General features: G+C 58.2%; 2 protein-coding genes across 3 annotated transcripts in view; one reads left to right on the top strand and one right to left on the bottom strand.

Moving 5' to 3' along the window:
• TSPAN9 (tetraspanin 9) overlaps nt 1–3,587 on the top strand; it is an 84,086-nt gene extending 80,499 nt beyond the window's left edge. Inside the window, exon 7 of the mRNA XM_082738126.1 lies at nt 16–3,587. Within this exon, the coding sequence (XP_082594252.1) occupies nt 16–87 (72 nt within the window). The 3' untranslated portion in view covers nt 88–3,587. The remainder of the gene's footprint in view (nt 1–15) is intronic.
• Nucleotides 3,588–6,948: 3,361 nt separating this feature from the next.
• The window catches only part of TSPAN11 (tetraspanin 11), a 66,938-nt gene continuing 60,970 nt past the window's right edge, over nt 6,949–12,916 (bottom strand). For both annotated transcript variants that reach the window (XM_082738133.1, XM_082738132.1), the window contains exon 8: nt 6,949–11,706. In XM_082738133.1, the coding sequence (XP_082594259.1) occupies nt 11,647–11,706 (60 nt within the window). In that variant the 3' untranslated portion in view covers nt 6,949–11,646. The remainder of the gene's footprint in view (nt 11,707–12,916) is intronic.

Below are 12,916 nucleotides of genomic sequence, written 5' to 3'. Positions count from 1 at the left end.
CCCCGTGTCTTTCAGATTCTGGGCATGGCCTTCTCCATGACCCTCTTCCAGCACATCCACCGGACTGGTAAGAAGTACGACGCCTGAGCCGGCTGGCTGGGAACACCCTGGCCCGCCAACACGGACACTGTGCCCGGGAAGAAGATTTGAGCTTTGTGTTGCCTGCCCGTGCTCTCCAGACTGCTGACCCTTGCAACCACCTCCCCAGCCCGCCTGCCTCCAGCCCACCCCGCCTCAGCCTTCTTGGTGGGTGGAGGGCCAGGGAGGAGGAGGCGTGGAGGAGGCGCACACAGACCTTGGGGTGCTGGAGGCGCCTGGATTCCCGCATCTGTGTATTTGCCAAAGAAGATAGGGTGGGCCGGGTTCGTGCTCCTGGAGCCCCCCCAGCACGGATGCGTTTCTGCCCCTGCCCTTCCTCACCCTGCCACTTTGTCCCCGTGGGGGTGGGGAGCAGAGAGCTCCCTCCTGGTGGAGAGACTGCCCAGTGGAGGCCACTGGTGTCCACGGCCACCCCCCAGGGCTAGAGCTTGTGGGGTCGGGGTCTGACTGCCTCTGGGCAAGGCCCCTGGGAGCATCTTGCCCAGGCCTTTTATACCTTACAGTGTAACTTTTTTATTTTATTTTACTCTGATTATGATTATTCAGGAGTATTATCTCTCAGATAAGTTTAGGGTTAGCTTTCTGATTTGTAACTTTTTACTGTGTTGATTTCTGTAATGGTTTGATTTTTTTTTTTTTTTCCCTGAGGGTAGGGGACAGGTGGGAAGAGAGGATGTCCATCAGGTTTCAGTCAGGACAAACCGCCGTGCCACACTCAGGAGGCCCTGCGGTGAGATACCGGGGCCAGGCCCAGGATGTGCTGAGCAGGAGGGACAGGGGGGGGGGGGTTGGGGGGGAGTCGGGGCCTGGCGTCAGTGTCCCAGGGGCCTGGGAGAGACGCATATGCAGAGGGGCAACCTGTGCAGGGTTGAGGCATTTGCTGATGCCAGCGCCTGCGGCCAGGGCAGTTAGGGGTCATCTTGGGGGTTGGTGCAGTGCTTTACCAGGAACGTGGCCAGGGCTCTTGTGGGTCCTTATTCTTCATGGATGAGCAGTCTTTCTTGTTTCTCTTCTTCCTTCCTCCTGCCCTCTGCTGGCGAGGGAGGCTCCCCCTTCCGCCCCCTGTGGGCATTCCCACGACAGGTTCTGCAAACCCCAGTTACTTTCACAGACATTCCTGCTAGAAATTCTCGGACAAATACCTCTCTAGTTCAAATGCTGCTCACTTTCTCACATTGCTTCTGGAAGGGGAAGTAGTCCTTATGTTTTGCTGCTCAGACAGGGGCAGAGGACCCGTGACCATCAGAAGGGGAAGGCGGAGCTGGGGCCCTCGATCATTCCAGCCACATTCACTGGGCAGCAGAGTCCCTGCTGAAGGGGTGGGGGGAAGATAGCCATGGGGCCCCAGGACCCCCATTCTCTTCCTTGGGGTTCACTGATGGCGGAGTGGTGGTAGTCATGTCCTCCAGGGCCCCCGGGAGAAGCCCTAAGAAGTCATACTGGGTCTTGCTACAGCTGTAGGAGGAAGCAAACAGCCTATATCTGGGAAGAGGAGCTGAACAGGCAGGGTAGGGGGTCTGATTGCCACCGGGGCCCCCATAGGACTTAATGCTGGCCTGAGGGAGTGTTTTTGTAGTTTTGAAATAAATAAAGTCAAGAATTCACACAACTGAGCTTGAAAAGGCTATCCACTAGCCAGCTAGGGTTGGTGGCCTTCCTGGATGGGGCCTCGTGTGGGGCAGCTGCCTTTTTCCTGCATCATTTGGCTCAGTCCCTCAATTTCCCACCAAGCCCACGTCTCCTCTCCAACCTCCACCTGTCTTTTCCAAAAGCTGAGGCCTGCCCCCTACCCCCCACAGCCGGCAACACCTCCACTCGCCTAAGTAAAATGCAATTGGGACCAAAAGTACAGAACTTTTGGTGTGTTCAGGATTCCAGATTTTGAGGGTTGGGGTGCAGAGAGTAAGGTGGTCTCAGTGAGTCAGGCAGAGTAAAGACCATCCCCCACCCCACCCGAGACATGCACAGAGATTTCTCTGGGGAAGTAGGGAGGTGGGTCCTTGGGTGGAGGATGGGGCAAGCACACACATGAGCCCGACTGCCTCCCAGGTCTTCTGGCGCTGCCTTCCTGGTTAGGAGACACGGCTGCCACCCCGGGGCCTTCCTGCTGCAGTGCTCAGGGCAGACATGCCACCACACCACCGCGGACCGGACAGACTGGCAAATGAGCCCCGGAGTCGCCGGGTGGGACTTGGTGCATAACGACTGTGTGCTTGGGGGTGGGGTGGGACGGGCCCGTTCGTTCACGCCTATCAATGCAATTTCAGTTTTTGTTCAAATCCACAGCAAAATTCTAACACCTGCGGGCGGGGGATGTGTATAGCCTCCCTGGCAGTTCTACGTTTCTGGAGCTTCAGGGTTGTCCTCTGGCTCCAGAGCCTTGGCTACAGTCCCCCTCTTCCCTCCAGTGCCCTTTCCCACCCCTCACCTGTCTGTCCTCCTTATCCAGAGTCCCCAGACTGCCATTCAACTGAGTCGCCGCTGGCTGGAAGGCACGAGTCTCGAGGGGTGCTCTTCCAAGCCCCCAGCCCTTTCTGCACGGTGGGACACAGCCCACGGAAGGCAACGTTACATGATGTCTGTGTGGTGGCCTTCTCCATTTCTCCCGACTGTGATCTCGTTGGGGCAGGGTTCCCTGAACGAACCCTCTCACTTGGGGGTTCCCTTGCCAAAGTCCAAGTGAGTTCAGTCAGCTCTGATGCAGGCAGGTTACAGATTCGACTTAGAAGGTCAAGGTTCTATAGTTGGCTTCAAGGGAGTGTGGGCCAGAAACTTGGCCTTTTCCTGCCGCCATCTTCCAGAGGACGTGAGCGAACAGGGACTGAGAATTACCCTTGGGGGTTGCTGGAGCAGGTGTCGGGGGCCCGTCTCCACCTCCATGCCCCAGCTGGAGCATAGTCACCCCCTCTCTCCACCAGCATGGGCCTGCATCTGGGGCTTTCACCCCAGGGAGGTGGCTGACCCCACCCCAGACCCCCACACGGATGTTATGGTGTCACGTGGACCCAGGCGGCCATCCCTCCTTGCTTTGGTGGCCCCAAAGCAGTCCAGGTGGCTGGAAATGACTGTCCCCGCCTCTGCAGCCCCCTGCCCACCCACACTGGTGGAGGTGCTAGCTAGCAGGGCCCTGGTGTAGGGCGGGAGCTGGGTGCCTGGAGCCCCCCCTTTTGTCCCTCCACCCTCCTGCATCTGGCTCCCCAGGGCCCTGGCCGCCCATCTCGCTCCTCTGCACTTCCATGAGGCCTGGTCCCTTCTGGGCCCCTGAGGGCTAGAGCCAGGGGCTCACGCCCACACCCTGCCCCCCAGCCCTGGAGCCTGGGGAGCTGGAGGGAGGGAGAGCCAGCCCAGCTCACTTGCTGGGTTCAGATGCACTTTCCTGCTTGAGATGCCCTATCTGTGCGCTCCCTTCATCCTGCTCCTGGCTTTCTTGAACACCATGTTTTTAGCATGTTTTTAAATAAAAACTGATAACGTGTCAAAAGCACAAACAGACGGTCTCCTGGTGGGGTGTTTGCGTTCGTGTGGCCACAATGGTGCTTGGACTTGTGGTGGCCGGGGTGAGAGACACAGATGCGGGTCAGGCACTGGCTCTACTATTTGCTCAGGATACCCCACAGTAAGGACTTTCTCTCCCCTTCTCAGGCCCAGGTTCCAGGCCTGCTGGGCACAGTGGGGCTCAGTCCCCTCCGGGGTGCCCCTTTGTCTGGTGACTGAGGGCAGTTCTGTCCAGGGACCAGTCCCAGAGGCCCAAGCTCTCAGCAGGAGAGGTCAGCTCCCCCCTTGGTGTCTGTCACTGGTCACACGCTACCCGGCTTGCAGGAAGGTCTGCAAGTGGGTTGGGGGAGCGGCAAGGAGTATGTCATTCATGGCTTCCCTGAGGGGCAGGGGCCATCGGTTTTAGGTACAAACTCTCCCCAGTCCCATTTGGGCCTGAATGTCTTCCAGGAATGGCGAGAACTTACAGCATAACTTGGCCCAGGCTGTGCTCTCTTAGGTGGAGGCTCTGAGACAGTCTCAAAGAAGGCACGGGAACAGCAGGTCAGGAGTCACCAGACAAGAGGTGGAACCCCAAGGTAGAGTGGCCCCCTGGCTGAAAGCTAGGGACCCAGGAGAGTAATCTGGAAAGGGAAGTCGGTACATGGGGGTGGTAGTGAGCTATGGAACCGAGATGTGGAGGCTCAGGGTGGAGGGCAACCCCCCCCCCCGACCCCATGCCTCCGTTTTGCTCTGGAATGGCCCAGGAGCAGCACTGAAGACTCCGCAGAAACAAGAGGGAAGTCAGATTAAATGACCATCACTTTGGACACAGAAATATTGGCATTGCAATGGTTCCTTCTAAAGCGCTCAGCGAAGAGGAGGAGGCTATTGATTGAGCCATCACGTTTTTGCTGAGTTTAATGACAGCAGTGGAGATGGACTACCCTGGCTCCTTAAGCTAACGAAAAGCAGAACCCCATGCCACAGGGCTTGCTGGGGCCCAGGTTCTCGGGAGCTGCTTGTGGAATGTCCCCACTGTGCCCGTTCAGACTGCCAGGCAGCGAGAGCCAGGCGGGGCAAATGGTAGGCACTGTCTGCTTTCCCTGGCTGGCCCGTCACGCAGAGCAGGGCGGGGACCCACTAGAGCAGGGCTGCACAGTGGTCTGTGGATGATCCTGGTGGGTTGAGCCTGTGGCTCAGAGATTTTCCTTCTGGTGTCTGTGGAGTTCTAAGACCTAGCCTTGCCTAGCATGCTGAGCGTAGCTGATCCAACATGCGGGCAAGGCGGACCAGAGCCGTCACTCCGTGGCCTCAGGAAGCTCCCTGCTCTTTGCCTCCCTCCTCGCGCCTCCCACTGATGCCCCTACCGGAATTCCTGGGATCCCAATGTATTCCCAATACATGTCTCTTCTCTGGAAAGGGACACCAGTTCCTGAAAACACTCGGCCTTCTTATTACAGGTTGGCACTCAGGGAGACACATTGAATTTGACCTAATCCCCAACTTGGGGGTTCTCTAAACCGCAAACAGGGACTCATGAGCTGCTTTCAGTGTTTTAGAAGTGCAGTGGAAATTGCTCAGAACCTCTTCACGGGTGCCCAGGCTAATGGAAGCATAGCCCTCATAGCTCTGGCTGCCCTGGACACGTCCTCAGTGCAGTGGCATTGCTGGCACCTTGCTGATGGCAAGGGTCAGATGGAAGCTTTCCTCACTGCCTTCTTCACCCCTGGCTTGATCCAAAGGATCCTCCCAGGTCTGGGTTCCTCACAGCACCCTCTCCTTTTTGCTCAGTCCTTGTTCCATTGGGTTTCAGCCCGAAGACAGAAGCAGGAGGAAAGGGAAGTAAGGGGTTCTCATGTATTTGCTTTAAGAAGGTAATGGAATGATCTAGGCTTTTTGGACCGTGTCTCCTCCACCCCCAATGACCGTTTCTCTATTCTCAGTTGGGGAGAGGGAGTAGGAAGCAGGGTCCCAGCTCAAAGTGAGCCCACCTTGTGGTGACATGACAGCTTGGCATTCGGGCTGACATGAAGCATTGGCACCTGCTGGGAAGCAGTAGCTCTGGACAGGACAGGGCCAGCTGGTGGAAAACTTCACAGACCTTGCAGCTGCCCACCTACCTGAGTCCCCTACTGGCCACCAGAGCCTTTCTAGACGGCAGTGACACTCACCCACTGTGCTGTGCAGAAGGTGGGGGCCCAGACAGAAGCTTGTCCCTCCCAGGCACACTCGTGTTCTTCCACGCATGTGCACACACATGCACACTCACAGTGGTGCTGGAGGAGACCAGATGTCTGGGTCCAACAACATAGATGACCTTGCATGGGCCCTGGGCGGGACCCATTCCCTGTCTAATATGCAACCCACCAGAGGGCTGCTGCTGCGTCTATTCAGGGAGTGATCTTGACCCAGGGTGCCGGGGAAACCCATGAGAGCTGACCAGGCTTGCAGACCAAATCTGCTTACATAGCAAGGGAGCAGGCCCTTCCAACTTTTCTCCAGGTCAGAGGCTCACTTCCCATCTGCTTCCCCAACCCACCCCAGTCTCACCATCTTGGGACTCCCAGCTTTCCTAGGGACTGTTCAGGCTGTCCCTCTTACCCACCCCATGAAGTTTCCTAGACAGATGAGTAGATGAGATCGAATGAATGGTTTGTGTCATCAAAGCATTGACCTGTGGCTCCACACTGGGTAACCTGATGCCCTCAGCTCCCCTGAGTACTAAGATTAAAGTCTTTTTGCATTTGGAGGAAAGAGGGTCCCACTTTGGATTTGGGGATGGAGACGAATTCGCTGGTCCAGGTGAAGGAACACAGTCACTCTGGAATGAGATGGGCTGGGGGTCCAGTAGGTAAAAGTGTGTGTCTTGGCTTCTGACACTCAGCCGGGAGCCTGAGGGCCAGCCGCTGGGGGCCCCTTGCCCCAGACCCCGCACCACATGCAGCCTCTACTGCAGCCAGCCCCAGGCGATGCCCACAGCAGGACATGCAAATGGTAGGTGCACGACCAGAGCCGTCCGTGCATCATGGTGAGTGGTGCAGGGACACTGGCTGACCTCCGGCAGAGAGCGTTCAGAGGAATGCAGTCCAAGCCACTTGTTAGAGCCTGGCTCTTGCTTGCAGAATGGCATGCGTATAGGCATAGGCGAGGCAAGGTCTGTTCAAACAAAGAATAGGTGGGAGCCAGACCAAGAAAAAGGGTAGGCAGGACCCCAATCAGTGTGGTCAGTAGGTTTCCTAACAGGGCTCCCCCTTCCACTCCTCCTCCCCATGACTAATGTCTGCTCCAGCACGTGCAGTGGGCTGAAAGACATCTGATGAAATGGTGATCTGAGATTTCCCTGCAGAGCAGGAAAAAAGCAACAGAAGGTAGTCCTAGATAGAAGTCCTTTATTATCGTGCCTCCCAGCAGGTGAGGCCAGGCTTACATGGAGGCCAGCTAAGGACAAGGCCACGTTCACGAAGATACAGTAAGTTCTCTATATGCAGTAGGTTAAGGCAACTCCTCAGTTTCTAAAATATTGTGACGACCCATATCCATGGGCCAGCTGGTTCCAGAAGCCCATCTGGCCTACTACTGGGCTGCCTGGAATTGCTAGTGGCACTTGCACGGGGTGTGTTAGGGGCAGAAGCAGGAGGGGAAGGGGGCACACGGGAGGCTGCAGGACAGGCAGGGCGGGCCCTTGTGCTACACTAGAAAGTGGGGGCGATGAGAACAGAGCCGAACTCTCCCAAGGCACACAGAAGACGGGGCTGGGAACCTAATCTGCTCCCTTCCAGGAAGATGACCAGGCACCTGGTCTCCCAGCACGGTCACAGACCCACACAGAGGGCAGAGCAGGCACCACAAGAAGGCACGGCAGAAGAGGCGCATTCGCAGTTTGCACTTGCGTGGCGAATGGGCTGGGCTCCCGCCAGACATCCTGGTGATGCTGAGGGCTGATGTGCATACAAAGGAAGGTGGCCGAGCGTCCTTGGTGGGGTGGCCTGAAGCAGCGGTCCTCAGAGGGTGGGTCCAGGGGCCAGCAGTGCCAGCATCACCTGGGAACTTGTTAGAAACGCCAAGTTCTCCGCCCTGCACCTGCAGAGGGGACGCTCTGGGGGTGAGTCCTCTGGGTGACCTGATGCATCCTTTGGCTTGAGAACGTCTGGTTCCGAGACATCACTAGCACCCTCGGCCACGGGAGCGCCACCCAGCAGTGATACAAAGGATGCATTTTCTCCGTAGCTAGTCAACCGCCTTCCCCTAGTCCTCCCCTTCTCTCCCCAGGCCCCAGGTGGCCAGAAGTGGAGAATGTTTGCAAGGCTGAAAGCAGGGTGGGTGGGGATGAAGGTGTTTCAGTCCACTTACTCTGCCTCCAAACCCTGGGATGGACCAGAGGGACCGATTCGAAGACCCAGCCTGACTGCAGGGCGCGAGGATTCTGGGGGCACATCACTGCCCACCCCCACCCCCAAGGGTTGCACTGGTCCTTCCAGGCCTAAGTGGCTATGACCGCGCACTGGCTGAGTGGCCTGAAAAGATTCCAGGCCATCAGCTCTGTGAGACAGAGCCCACACTGTGCACCCCCCACCCGCCCCGGAATCCTGCAACAGCAATGCAAGGGAGGGAAGGTGGTTAACGTGGCCCCCCCGGGGGGTCTCCTCCCCACCTAGGGTGGCTCTGAGTGCCTGTGTTGTGGGACTTTTCCCCCGGGGCCCCGCAAGGGGCAGGGACAGGTCTTTGTCATGCCCTCACCAGCCTTCCGTGCCCCAAGATGTGCTCTCTCCTGGGTGTGAGATTTCACATGCCCTATGCGGTTCCCTTGCTGAGGTCCCGTCTGCTCTCACCCGGTGTCAGCACCGGCACCCGAGGCGACAAGCAGGCCATTCCCCTAGCAGCGGTCCCTAGGTCCCCAGGGCCCCGCCTGCTGCCTGAGCCACCCCACTGCCTGGATGTCCATGGGAAAGAAGCCAGGCCGCTCTGCTGACTGCAGATGCGGTGGTTCATCTGCCCTGCTGCTGCTATTGGACAGTGACCCCCGAGGGACACGATGTTCCTGAACGTCAGCCTGACAGCTTCCAGCAGAGCCGGAGAGCAGGAGGACACCGAGCAGCGGGGGCTCCCAGCCCAGCGCCCCTGGCTGCCTCCCAGCTGGGGGTGCCCGACAGCAGCCACGGCCACTGACTTGCCCATCTCTTAGCAGCTTGGAGCCTTAATTTTGTTGTCTGTAGAGTGGGAGACTGTATCTTGTAGCGACCAGCATGAGAGAAAGCACTTAGGTGACTAGCACATTCTAAGCACACAGTAGGTCCTCAGTAACCACCAGGACCGGGACGCTCCCCTTTGGCGAGGCCTGAGCACTGCCCCCCACAGCACCCCCCGCCCCGGATTTGGGGCAAGGCTCCCGGGAGATGTAAGGAGAAGAAAGTTTCATAGACCTTTGAAGCAAGTCTCATTCCCTTACCAAAGGCTGGATTTCATTCCTGCCTCCCCAAGAAAATGAATGAGTGAAATGAATGAGACGGGTCATCCCGAGTCGGGGACAGGCCATGTCCTCTGAGGGTGGCTGCCCCAGGGCGCGGGCAGAGGGAAGGGTCAGGATGTGTGACTCAGGCCGCGCGGTTTCCAGCCACTGCCTTGGCTTCTTTTCTGGGTCCCTGTGTGCTCACGCACGACTGATAACAGCTTTCAACAGTCGTGATGCCCTTCTCTCTCCCTCCAAGGAACTCGTGAGCACGTCAGCCTCCAAGCAGTATCCTGGGTGCAGATCCGCACGCTCTCAAGTAGGGCGGGCGCCTCCTGGGCTCTGGACTCCAGCCTTCAGCGTGTCCTGAGCCAGATCCAGCTGTACCCTGGGTCTCCGTTCCCTCTGTCTCTGCCTCCCCTCCGTGCTGTGGGCACGGATAAGCAGAGGAGCGTTCTCTAAAACTCTGGGTCATTCAGTCTCTGCAGCTTGGACCCTCTGTCCTCCTGCTGCTGTCAGGGTGGGACAGTGCCCAGGGTAGAATCACAGCTAATCCCACCCTCCGCCCGGATGGCCTAATCCCATGTGGGGCCGGGGCCAGGATGTCTGCCGATCACCCCGTCCCACCTCCACAAGCCCCGCTGACCTCAGGTACCACAGCACCCAGACCCTCCCCGGGCATCACCGCTTTCCACCGGCCCCTCCAAGAAAGAATGCAGCTTTCAGCCCTCCCTTGGTGAGACCTGTCAGTCTACCTCCTAGCCCTGCGGAGAGCTTGGGGATCAGTCATTTCCCAATTGCCTGCACGAGTCCTAAGGAGTTGGAGGGTAGCAAACATAGCCCCTGTACCGTTTCTTCCAGCCTTGGTGCCGTCCAGGATTTCTGGAAAGCTAGTCTCCCTGTTAATGAGTTTGCATCAGCAACCCCAGGGCCCTGAGGACAGAGGGGATAAGCCAGCTGGGGTTCCAATAGGTCCCGGAGGACGGCCAGGGTCGGGAAGTCATCTGCCCTGGGAAGCTGGTCCTCCCTCTGTGCATGTGCGTGATCTGTGTTCTGAGGGGGCAGAGCTTCTGTCCAGCTGGGGGCTGTGTTTGGGGGCAGCAATGACCTGTGTTAGGGAGAGAGAATGCCCTTCACCCAGGACTGATGCAGGTTACCAAGAGCTGTGGTCATTATACTGGGACTTGGAAGGAGTTGGGAGGCAAGGTGTGACTTTTCTTGGCCTTGATCTTAGCAATAAGGGGCCACCCTCTCATGGTGGGGTGTGAAAGGTTCCCCAGCATGGGCAGCATGGGACCTGGAAGATACAGGGGCTGGGTGCCGGCTTCTCTGGCTACAAGCTACCTACTTGGGACAGCTCCCCCTTGGGGGGCGTGGGGGTCCCCGTGGCTGACTTTCAGGTGGACACCTGTTCTTTGGAAGACTGCCAGCATCTGTACTGTCCATTTCCCAGGGTTCTCCTTTTGTTCGATTCTCCCTTAGTATTTGAGAAAGTTCTTCCTAAAAAATTCCCTGCCTGATTCAGGGAGAATGAAGGAAGGGACTGCATTCACTCTGGGAAGCGGAGCGATGGCTCCTGGAGGCGGCTCGGTGGTGGCCATGTGGCCAGGGACTGCGGGCCCTGGAGAAACGGGGTTCAGGGCAGAGCACCCCTCTACTCAGAGCTGCTCCTTCTCCGTAGCTCTAGCTTTGCTGGGTCTGTGATTCGGCCTAATCAGGAAGGGTTTTTCACTCCCACCAACAGGAAGAGCTGGAGATCATTTTAAAAACCTGGCATTCCAGGCATGGCCAGAGAATCAGGCCATAGAGAGGAGATCCCTGAGGGGCGTATTACTGTGGACTGGGGCTCAAGGTCATGGTCTCCTGGGGGACTTCTCGCAGGGATGGCTTCTGGGCAGTGCCCAGGGTCCTGGGACAGCATGTGCTCATGTGGTGGCCACTTTACTTGCCTTGGTCTGCTCCCTGGCTCTGCCACCAGCCATCTCTGCCTAAACCCAGCTCTAGGGTCCTAACTGCACACCTCTCCACTGCTGGGCACTGTGGGAAGGAACCAGTGGCCCTGGAAGGGCACTCCCTTACAGGTGAGAAGGTGTGGGGGTGGGCACATCAAAGGGCTGGGTCTTCTGAGGGCAGAGCTTACCCTAACTGCCCCCACCCTAAGTATTTCCCAATGGGGAGAGAAAAGGACACCAAGCAGGGATAAGAGGAGGGGTGCTCAGCACCAGTGGGGAGCTCACGTGCCCAATGCAAAGAGTCCCAAAGGAGCTGGAGTCTTCAGACCTTCATTCCAGTTTCCGGAGCTGGGAGGGAGCAGAAGCTCTGATTCTCACCCTCCTGCAGTCCACGGACCCCTCACGGCTGGTGAAGGGATGGGTTCCCCCGCTTGGGGATCCTGGAAGTGAGCATTTGGAAGTAGAGGGAGGGGGCCGAGGGACCCTGGCCTGGTAGGGAGAACCGCAGGGGTCAGGGTCTTGGGCACTTGGTAGGTCCAAAGGGGCTCGGCAAAGCAGAGGGGCTGTTTCTGGGAGTTTCTGGGCAAGCTGAGGCTGACTCCGCAGGCCTGGAGGGTGGGATCTGGGCCCCTGTCCTTGGGAAGGGCCGTCAGAGGGGGATGCAGTTGGCGGTTAGTAAAAATGCAGCTGGAGCCTCTGGTGTAGGCAGCAGGTGAGAACCATCCCGCAGATCTGCCGGGTGGAGAAAGCAGAGGGGCAGAGAGAAGTCAGAAGCCCAGGAAGCTGCTGTCCCCGGACTGCCCTGGGGCAGGCTGGTCCCACTCGGGTGCACACGTGGGGGACCTTGACAAAGGGCAGATTCCAACTCGGGAGGCCTGGGGTAGGGCCGGGAGATTCTGCATTTCTAACAAGCCGTCCACTACGGGTTTGCGGCCACCAGAGATGGTCTAATTTAACTAGATCCTGCCATTCCACTCCTCACGGCTGTCTGAAGCTGTTCTTCTCCAGGACAAATTCTGTCTGTGTCTTGCTGCTCTCAGACTCCAGAGCAGAACTAAGGTTCGTAGTCAAATCTCTGATGTACAAAAGCCACAGGGGAAACAGAGGGACCTCCAGAGCTGTCACCAACTCACCCTGGAAGTCAGCTTGCAATGCGGCCCACGCCAGCCCCTGGTCACATCCACTAGCTGAACAAGGAGGCATGAGAGCGTCCTGCCCAAAGCAGGATAGTCCAGGAAAGTCACCATCCCCCTGCAGGGCCTTACTTTGCTGATCTCTAAAATGCAGAACAAGAAGCTGGGGCTGTGTCAGACCCAGGAGGCCCATGACGGCCCATGACGGTGGAGGCCCATGACTGTGTGCATCGCAGCGATGCCATTGGACCCTGACTCCCTGCACACAGGGCGGAGGCGCCATGAGGGCAGCCCCGTGACTCCCCTGTGGTGCGAGGGCAAAGGTGGACTTCCCTAGAGATGGGGTACATGCCCCCATTGCTCCCAAATGTTTCCAATAGCTGCTGCTGACCGGATCTTGCCAGAGCACATCTGGGTGCGCCCGGAGCTCTGACCAGTGGGGGGGGAGGGGCGGCTGGTGGAGCCTCCGAGGTGCCCGCAGGCATCTGGCTCCTCCTTGCAAGGCTGGCTTAAGGAGGGGGCCCAGGAGGAGCGCTGCTTCTCGCCCCTTCTCCCGCAGGCTCCATTCCTTCCCCGGGAGGATGGTGGGGCCCCGCGAGCACAGCTTTCAGCTTTCAGACTTGGCACTCAGAGCTGTGCTGATCCACATCTAGATTCGGGGCCCCAAGCTGAAGGCGGCCCGCCAGGTCGTCTCCTCCCCCACAGGCTTTGGCAGGGGCCATCACAGCCAGGCCACCCAGGTGTCGTGAGGCACACCCTCTTCCCTGTCCCCAGCTTGTGCTTTGATGGCTAATCTGTGCGGTTACCTG

The sequence above is a fragment of the Mustela nivalis genome, assembly GCF_964662115.1.
Source record: "Mustela nivalis genome assembly, chromosome: 7".
NCBI classification, from domain to species: Eukaryota; Metazoa; Chordata; class Mammalia; order Carnivora; family Mustelidae; genus Mustela; species Mustela nivalis.
This window is presented reverse-complemented; position numbering and strand designations above follow the sequence as displayed.